Here is a 10,000-nt window from a genome sequence, read left to right on the forward strand (position 1 = left end):
TTATTTTTATAACAACCAACTCAAATGCTTTTTCCTATTGGAGGAGAATGTCACATGGGTCAAAACCAACTGCCACAGGGAACAAAAACTTACTAACATCCTAAAGAAACGACAACTTGAACTTTCCACTTGGAATGTACAATATCATGTTGTGCACCGGGAAATCGTGTTAATTTTTTTGGCTTCTCTTGTCAAGGAAACAATTATTTGTTGTCATGTCAGCTATGTGCTTTCTAGGAAGAACTGAAAAATGAGTGCAACAGAGCCTTTGGAACATAAACTTAAAGTCTACCGAGAGGGCTATACATTATGCTTTGCAAAGGTTGAGAGGCTTCTACTAGAAAAATTTGGAGGAGAGATTTCAAGCTTTAAACAAAACAGACCTTAACTGCCCTCTGATTTGCTCAATTGTTAAGTTGCAGGGCATAGCACAACACTTTAATGACTGAACCAGTGGGAAACAGCGAGATTTGTTTCCCCTTGACGCTACATATTCCCTTTTAACCCTTAATGTGATTCCTTAATGCGATTCCTTAATGTGATAACCCTTAACTATATGATTCTCCCCAAGTTAGATTATTGCGACTTTGTTTGGAATAATTTAGCTCCTTCTAGATATAAAACTTTAGAACAGTTACATTAACAAGAGCTGCTAGAATTGTTTTAAAAGAAAGTTGCCTTAGTCACGATCAGCTGTTGTGACAATTTGGTTGGATATCCCTTAAGACACGTTCTATGATGCATATTTCAACTTTTGTTTTTAAATGTGTCAATAACATTGCTCCTGAAATGTTCAAAGAATATTTTGTCAACTTATCACATAATTATTTTACCAGGCATAATGGTCTTGACCTTTAAGTTCCAATTGTTCACACCGAATCTGCTAAGAAAGGGTGCTTTTATTCTGGGGCACACAAGCTTTCAATAATTTACCACCAAACCTGAAAGAACTTGAATCTCTATTAATGTTTAAAACGAAGCTTAAGGATTTTCTATGTAATTAACTTTTAATTTTACTTTTGATACTTCTTCTATGTATATACTTTCCTATAGTTTTTATCTCATGTATATTGAAATAGTTTTTAGGGCTTTTATTATTATTTTGCTATTTTTTTTGTTTCCCAGGGCACCTATTGATAACAGCTTCTGCTGATGGGTTTACCCTGGTTAAATATGTTATTATTATTATTATTATTATTATTATTATTAGGGCTAGTGTAATCTTATCTCTTGAACAATAAAAATGCATTTTTATTTTAGCATCGACAATAATAATATTGATGATGATGAAAAGGATTAGATTGTAAATAGGATTTTAATTGAAATCGGAACTACTATTGGGTCTTTTTTACTTTTAACTTGTAAATAGTTATTTGCTTTGAGTGTTAATAAAGTTTGATATTATTATTATTATTATTATTATTATTAATGTGCAGTGACCATTATATCTTTAGGACTGGTTACATCACACAAATCAGTCACTCACTAGACTTAAAGATGTAAAAAAGACTGCAATTCGCCTGAGTGGAGGACGACAAAGACAAGTCAGTTGCCAATGTAACTATGGAAGCGAAAGTAGAGACAGCTTCTTAAGTTTGGAAACTGAGCCTCCTCAGTTACATGTTGACAGCCAAGAAACTGCTAAGTGAGTGACATGTTTTACATAAGTCATGGCTTGAGGTAGTATTTTCATTGTTCAGCTGTTAGATGTGTGACTCAGCACATCCTATGTACATTGTGTAAATGTCTTGTTTGCAATGAAAGCATTCAAGTTGTCATAAGTTTGTTGACAGTCCTTTACATTTTGAAAATGAACAACTTGTGTCAGTCATATCAGTTTCAAACATGTCAATCCAACCACTCGAAGTGTATTTTATAATTGGGCACTTGGAGAGATTGGAAAGAAAATTTTGGTTGTAACATGGTGGTAGGATCTGTGAGGTGCATTTGGTTATGGGAGAAGATAAACAAACTCCCCTTCATGCTGATCTAGCTCATGGAAAATATTTGATTGACTAATGCTTTTCATGTTGTTCAATAGTATGCCAGACTTGTCCGTACCTGAAATAGTAAAACATTTGAATGAGCGGCAGAAATCCAAGCAAAAAAGGCCCCATTCATCTGCTGTGTATTCAAACAGGATTGCACTGAAGAAGCAAGACAGGCAGGAATTCCCTGAAAACAGCAACAACAGTGCATTTATCTCAGGTTGCTAAAACTGACTGATGCCTGGACTTACTAGTAGACTTGGTATCTTGTGAATTGAGTAACATTAAATAAGATTAGGTACACAAATGGCAGTAAGATAACTTCATGATAATTTTATTGTCATACATTTGAAAGGTGATAATGTAAGTTGCAAAATAAGTGATCATGAAGTTGATGGCCCCCCTTTGCAAGACTAATAAATGTAGATGTAGATGTAGATCATCCACAAAAAAAAAAAACCATTTCAATCAAAGTTGAAAATAAAATATAGTGACTTCTTCTGACAATTGCTTTAAGAGGCAATAGGAATTTTTAATTGCTGCCATTTATTTCAAACAATGTACTATCACAATTACTTCAAGTAGCATTCCCATCTGTGGTTGCAAATTTAATTTCATTCATGAATGATATTCAATTTGATTTTTTAGTGAAAGGACAAACAATGAGGCCTCAGCATCGTTTACCTCCCGGGTCCTTTCCACTCGGTAAAATAATGAATAAAGGTGACACTGGTTATAAAGGTTAGTGAACCTGACTATCAGCAGGCAATCAAAACATTAATTGAACACATCTCATCTCATGTAATACCCTGAATGCAATTTCAGATATTCTTGATTTTATTTGTCTGTCTTTTCTCTTTTCGTATAAATTTTTGTAGGATTAGTGTATCTTGATCGTCAACGAGAGGAGCTGGATCAAAGCTTGTCACCACGTGACCTTCGGCGGTACTCTGCGGCATTATGTGAAGAAGAAGATTTTGAGAGTACCAATCCCCCTCCACCGCCACCCAGAGCGTCTCCAGAACCATCGTCACCAAATTTAAATTGGCCGGAAGTTTCACACTCAGTCGAAGAATATTATAGTGAGGAAGATGATGATGATAATTTGGTCGATGAATCCCAGGAGACAAGGTCGATATCTTCGGCTGGCTCGCGTTCCTTGGTGTTCGCAATTCCAACGGCAGGTAATGAAGGTATCGAAAGTGATGATGAACAGAATCCGAGTCACTTAGACACTGGCAGAGTGTCTTCTGATTATGTTGCCAGGAGCGAGTCTATACTTCATAAATTAAGTGATAAAAGTCAAGCAGAGAGTGCTGTAATTTCTGATTTGCTAGTTGACATGGAAACTACCAAGGAAAAGATCGGCGAGCTTCGAATCAGCCCAAGAGATTTAGATCTGGAATTGACCAGTGGCGCCATGACTTCTTCGGTTCATTTGGCAAAGGTGGAAATAGAAAACGCCGCTGACATTGATGAGGAAACAACACCACAACATGAAATCAGATACGAAACTATGTGGGTTGAAGAGTCTCAGGACTCGTACAGATTAAATGCCCTTCCCAACAGATTTCCCCGAGCCTGTTCAGCAAGATATATGACTCAGCATAAAACTTCGTGTGTTAGAAAACAACAAAGCGAAAGTTCTCTTGTACTGAAAGGAAAAACAGTGGAATTCTTCAAAACGGAGGACCTAGTGGCGAAAAACCTTTTAAGAGACAAACGAAAACTTTTAGTACATAATGATTTGACTGAGGAAGAACATGAAATGCTTGAAAAAGGAGAAGAAGACACCGATCCAGACAAGGTGGGTTGAAAGTGTTTAGATCAGTATTTGTGACATGTGATGAGTCATGAGAACTGTTCTCCTCTGTACGGTGATTATTTTTAAACGATACAAATGGAAGTGTCCAGATATTTGTGATATATGATGAGTAATGAGTAGAAAGAGTTCTACTCCTCTCTACGGTACAAATCTATATCTATATCCTCCACTAAACGAATTACATTTTACGCCTTTGTATAACTTGGAGAGACATAATTTATTAGATTCGCCGACAGGCGGGGACACCGCAACAGCTTGCGCCAATTACTGCGGGCCCAGTAAACCCACTCATCCCACCCCAGGGGAGGACATCCATCACACAGTAATCTCGTGTGTGGGAAATTAACGTCTCCTACCCCCAACCCTGCAGGAGACGGGACCTCCACTCATTCGTCCCTATCCGAGAAGACTAGAATATCTAACCATTTCTTGATGTTATAGAAAGGTAGTAAATTCTTCTCAATTATTTTAAGACCTTGAGTGTTGGTCCGGCCGGGGCTTGAACCCTCGACCACCCGCACAACAGTCGAGCTCACTATCCATTGGGCTAACTGGGCACTATTCTTTGGGCTAACAATGTGCCGAGTGTTCATGTTCTACTCCGCAGATTGTTAATATGTACAAAGGCTGATAGTTTCTAAAGAAACTGTTTGGGGCTGCGTCGGTGGGGGTAACGAAATAATTTGAGTATGTCAACAAAGTTGAAATGGTAAATTGGCCACCGTTTACGATTATAAAAGCTGACGTTTCGAGCGTTAGCCCTTCGTCGGAGCGAAATCGTTGTTGATATGTACCATTTGTGTGTGATATTTTCTACAAAGTATTGTTTTCCTCTACCTTGATAAGGCTGATTTCGTGTTGTCAGTAAAACTGAGTACTTTTTCAGGTTTTTACAAAACCGCCATTGCCAAAATGGAATACCTCGAAAACCAAGAAGAGTCATAAATTGAAACAAAAACAACGGTCTGGCGCTGAAAATCCAAGTAACAGCAGTATCTTGGATCAATCATCAAAGTCTTCTCTACGAAAGTCAAACTCTGAAGGCAATATTCATTTGTACCAGGCAGCAGATGCTAATTTGTCACCGGGCAGCAACCTGAAACTCAAATCTGTAACGTTTTGTCAAGATTTTTTAAGTCAAGTCGATCCAGTTAAAATTCCACTTGACTCTTCTCAAATTTCCACTTACTCCAGTGTCGAGGCAGAAGGTGTTGCAAAGCCAGCTCTTCAAACTTGTGCTTGGTCTCAAAGTTCAGGAGTTGTTATACACAATGGCTTGGAAATGAAGGAGGCTAATCTACAAGGACAAGAAATCTTAGCAATGGAGATTGCGAACAAAGAATCAAAACTCAGTCATACTCGAAAAGCAGCTCAAAGTACACGAGCGAAACTTTTGGCCAAAATGAAAGAACTGCCAGGTGATGAGGAGCCGTGTCCTTGTAGAACAGTTACCAGACCCACCACGGCTCTAATAACAGAGTCAAGGAACTGGAAGTCTGGAACAAAAGAGACATCCTTGAGGAGTGATAAATTATTAGTATGTTTGAATTTTGCTTTACCATTTGCTTTGGTGTTCAGTCAAGCTGTTTTGATGGTTCAGCAGGTTGGTTGTATTACCAACCATTCAAATAAGCCTTCCACTATCTCACGAGAAACTCCTCTTTACAGAAACATCGTTTTACCAGGCCCAGCTCTGCGCCGATCAAACAGTCGTCAGGAAACGGAAATGAATTGAAACTAGAAAAACCTCATTCACCAAGAAGCAAACCTCGTGTCATGTCTGCTAAAGTACAGGTTTGTGTTAATCAGAATACCCCATAACCATTACCTGAATGCATCGCTGAGTGCGACAGGTATTTTTTGGATGCGTTTCCATACCATTAAGATTCGTTTGCTGTATTGCAAATTTAGAGGTTTGATTTTATACCAGCTATGATTATCCTTACCAATACGTTGGGGTTTTACCGGTCTCTGTACAAATGGAAGTTAATTCTTTTTTAACAGCGAAAAAGAACTGGATCTGAAGGAGGACAAACCCGCTCCAGGCCTTCTTCAGCCCATGTTGGCAAGTTAAGGTGAGAGCAATACAATCATTTTGTCGTCGGTAGAAAAACTTGCATGAAGTTTTCTTTGTCAGGTTCGTTGTTTTGTTCACTTAGTTAGGTCCATTGAGCCAAGTAAATTTGAATTAATGACAAAAAACCCTTTGAAATCATGAATAACTGTCGGTATTATACATCTTTTAATCTTTTACTTGTAAATAGTTCTCTATTTATATTATTACCTGTATTAGTGTAATGTTTTAATGTTGTTGCTCAGGGCTCCCATTGATAACAGACAGCTTTTGCGTCTGAAGGGGCTACCCTGAGCCTTATAAATTAATAAAGGTTTTCACTTCACTTATTGTGGTTTTAGTCTCAAGACACTAATCTCTTGAGACTTAACCGTGTAGAGTAGTTAGCAACCGGTTCTTGGCTTGTTTTGCGTTTCTGTGCTGCAATTGCTTCTTTCTACAATGAATTCTCTGTGTTCTTCGTCCAACTCATGCAGCGCCAAAGACGCTCGTAGGAACCGTGCCGCTGCTAAAGTACTCAAAGATGGATTCTTGTTCAAGGAAAAACCCCCGCCACCATTACCAGCAGGTCTTAAACATGAATCGGCTTTGATTTAATCAACCTTTTAATGTTTATTTTGATGTTTCTGTTCATTTTGTATTGTACTGCCTGTGCTTCATCATTTGTTTTCTTTACAGCTTCAAGGGAACAGCAAAAACGGAGAGAAGAGAAAAGAGGATCGAAACTAGACAACAACAGCAAAAGTCTCACCTTGCCACTGAATAAGGTTGGGGCAGTGAAAAACAACTTATTGTTGTGACTTAGCGCTAATTTTGTGAACTTTAGTGTTTGAATGCTTAAGTTATTAGTTTTTGCATGATAAAAACAATTTCTGAAGTGATAGAAGCCAGCACCAATGGTAAACATCTACAAAATATTTAAAATTCCCACTGGGACTGCTCGACCCTAATGTTTTTTTAGTTCTGTGGCAAAACAGTTAGCAGTTTGTCTCAAACTTAACCGAATTACCAGTTTTCTCAGTGAAGTATAACGTGTAGCCTTTAAGTATTGTCTCGGCAGAGTAAGTATCGTTTATCTGTGATTGTTTTGTGATTAAAAGGAAGAAGAAATTGTAGCCTCAGAAGAATGCCTTGAGGTCTTCGCGCGCCTGCAGGAGAAAGGAATTGACGTTTCCATGGATACCATCAAAAGGTAAATTAGCATCAGTTAATCGTAATTTGAACCTAATTGACCGCTGACGTCAGGATTCAGTTGTAACTTAATCGTGAACTGGCTCTCAATCGATTAAGTTGAAGTCTCTCGCTCTCATTTGCTGAACCACTCTCCTTCAGAAAAAAAAAAGTTTTTGCTTCGTAGTGTGAAAGACATACTACCCAAGCCTTTTTTACCCTGCGTGGCCAAAGTACAAGAAAGAGAGAGTGAGAGAGAGAGGGAGAGAGATAGGGAGAGAAATAGAGAAAGAAAATCGTTGTGAGCTTAGAGTGCATTCGCCCCCTCCACGTTCGCAACAATAGTGCTTTAATTTTGTTTTCGCCGTGCCCCCGCACCTCTTGATAATAACAAATGTGTTTGAACCTATACTTTACATTACAGGGGACTAATGGCGCCGGCGAGAAGGGCTGGTGACTACCAAGTGACCGGTTTGAGTTTAGGCTCTAAGTGAGTAATTTTCTTGAGTTGTATGAATTGTTTTCTTTGGAACGTTACTTCAATCATTTGACGTCGCTTCCTGAAAAAAGTAAGCAGGGTTTGGGGGTACACTGTTCTTACCCAGGCTTCTGAAGCAAAGAACATTCCTGTTTGTGTGCGCTCCTTGATGATCACATTCGTTGTTATGTACAGCTATCGTGTCGCCGTCTAGTTATCATATTCGACTGTTTGAAGCTTTGTAGCAGACTGAACTGAACAGATATTAATTAGCTGTGTAGTGATTACGTAATCGTTAGAAACCCCAACTATCTGTTGCATCGGGTAGACTGTCAGTCAAATAATTCCTGTGCAATATTTTTTGCACAGCCTCCTTAGCAGACCAGAAAATTGGTTGGCAGATGAACACGCCCGTGTGCAGATTTGGGAAAATGCGCTGAGTAAGTGTGACTTTAAATTTGAGGTATTATCATGCGTGAGGTATTTTTTTTTATCTGATAAGCCTCTTTTGTGTTCATTGACCAGGAGACTCAACAATGTCTGTTGCTTGCGGCGACATATAAACGCACTTTTGTTATGCTGTCTTAATTACTTGGATTTTGTGAAGCAGACGCAGAACTTTAACTTTGTCTGTCTGATAAATCATTCGTGAATGGTCTCTGACATGAAAAGTGAATCAAAGAACTCAAACGCAAGGGCTTAAATTTCGAAGCGCTCTACCGATCCTATGCAATAACTCATTTATAGTTCATAATAGTCACGACAAATTAAACATTTTCTTTTGCAGAAAATTCCAAGTGATATGTGATATATGCAAATTGTCTTGACATCCAACGCAGGGGACAGTGCTGAAAACTTGTCCAGTTTGGTGTACTGCTGTTTTGATTGAGCTTGAAAATGTTGGTGTCCTTTTAGTCTGCGTTCAATATAGATTCGTTTTTCAGTTGTTCGTGCGATTCACGTACAGAGCTCTAAGTACTTAAACATTCGTAAGAAGCTGGGGGGTGTTGGCGATGTTTCATGGTCTACTGGTTGGCACCGCTTGGAATTTAGAAGCACTGTTGTCAAGATTTGTGGCATGTGTGAAGGTTTAGTGACATAAAATGGAGCGCCATGAGCGCCCATTTTTATATATCTTATTTATACAAACCAACGTCTTTGAAAGGAACGTTGGAAAGAGTATTGAGTAATAAAGAATTAATTATTTACCTTGACCATGTGGACATGGAGGTTCAATTGTTGACTTTGTGCGCATTTCTGGTCGATACGTAGTTGTCAAGAGGATAATCACTTGTATTCTATACTTAGGAATTTGCCGGCTTTGATCATTAGAAACAAAGAGTGATTTCAATGGAATACTGGCAGTTTGATCATTAGAAACAAAGAGTGATTTCAATGGAATACTGGCAGTTTGATCATTAGAAACAACGAGTGATTTCAATGGAATACTGGCAGTTTTAACCATAGCCAAATGCTTGTGGTAAGAACTAGTTTAGTGGTGGTCTTCACAGTTGTAAACAAGCCTTCAAGAAATAAGTATTTTGGAATGTTAATGACGATTGTTGTCTCGAATGAGGGACATACGAGTGCTTTTGCAAGGAACAAGGGCAAGAATTCCGTAGAACCCCACACTTGATTATGCATTCAATTCTTGGATAAAGGAAAGCAGAGGGAAAACAACAGATTTCCTATTGGGACTAAGGCTTTGTTTTTTGATTGGTATAGGGTTATACGGAAATCTTTCCGAAACAAGTCTTCATTTTGAGACAGCAGAATTTTCATCCCTCAGTTTCGTCTTAAAAATTGCATCAAGAAAACAGCCAAGGAAAAGGGCTGGACTCCTTTAAATATCCGATCGTTTTGAAATTAGCTTTTCAGTTCAATGACTGTTAAATATAACTGCGGGCCATCTTGTTGGCCTTTGACTTCTGCTACCAAAAAAAGTTAATTCTTCTTATAATAACACAAACTTGTGAATAGCTCAGGATTTTTTCGGAGACTTGAATTGATGTCTGCTCATGAGAGAATCATAAGATCCATTAGAATCAGTAATAAGTAAACATTTCATATAGGACCACAGCACCGTATTAAACACTCTACCAACTAAACAACAGAAAAGAAATAAACTACGCTTGATTCACCAAAAAAGATTGTTTGACTTAGTTTCACGGCAATGAACTTTGTCTTAAAGCTCCCTTCGAGTCCGTATTGATTGTTATAATAAAATTCAGTTTAGAAGTGTGCATAGACAAGGTGTGTTAAATATTGTTATACACACATCAAGGTTCTTGCTGTGTATTGATTCGTCTGGTTATTATTCACTACAAGATCTTTACTCTTTGTAAGGAGTCAGTTCCTTTCCCGCTGGTTGCTTTCAAATCCACGGTTCATCTGGTAAAGCTTTGTCTTTGCCACTGAAGTAGGTGTGACACCTATCAGGAGTTTTTTTTACTTAACCGGGTTAT

General features: G+C 38.3%; 1 protein-coding gene across 2 annotated transcripts in view; it reads left to right on the plus strand.

The window, feature by feature from the left end:
- The window catches only part of LOC111326677 (uncharacterized), an 11,052-nt gene extending 2,303 nt beyond the window's left edge, over positions 1-8,749 (plus strand). Inside the window, exons 2-14 of one of the 2 annotated variants that reach the window (XM_022930736.2) lie at positions 1,455-1,645; positions 2,042-2,208; positions 2,637-2,729; positions 2,867-3,795; positions 4,700-5,350; positions 5,482-5,607; positions 5,818-5,888; positions 6,364-6,455; positions 6,566-6,654; positions 6,988-7,079; positions 7,482-7,547; positions 7,905-7,975; positions 8,323-8,749. In XM_022930736.2, coding sequence (XP_022786471.2) covers positions 1,455-1,645; positions 2,042-2,208; positions 2,637-2,729; positions 2,867-3,795; positions 4,700-5,350; positions 5,482-5,607; positions 5,818-5,888; positions 6,364-6,455; positions 6,566-6,654; positions 6,988-7,079; positions 7,482-7,547; positions 7,905-7,975; positions 8,323-8,336 — 2,652 coding nt within the window. In that variant the 3' untranslated portion in view covers positions 8,337-8,749. The remainder of the gene's footprint in view (positions 1-1,454; positions 1,646-2,041; positions 2,209-2,636; positions 2,730-2,866; positions 3,796-4,699; positions 5,351-5,481; positions 5,608-5,817; positions 5,889-6,363; positions 6,456-6,565; positions 6,655-6,987; positions 7,080-7,481; positions 7,548-7,904; positions 7,976-8,322) is intronic. The other variant, XM_088756023.1, reaches the window with a different exon arrangement.
- The last annotated feature ends 1,251 nt before the right edge of the window (positions 8,750-10,000 follow it).

The sequence above is a fragment of the Stylophora pistillata genome, chromosome 4 (genome assembly GCF_964205215.1).
Source record: "Stylophora pistillata chromosome 4, jaStyPist1.2, whole genome shotgun sequence".
NCBI lineage: Eukaryota > Metazoa > Cnidaria > Anthozoa > Scleractinia > Pocilloporidae > Stylophora > Stylophora pistillata.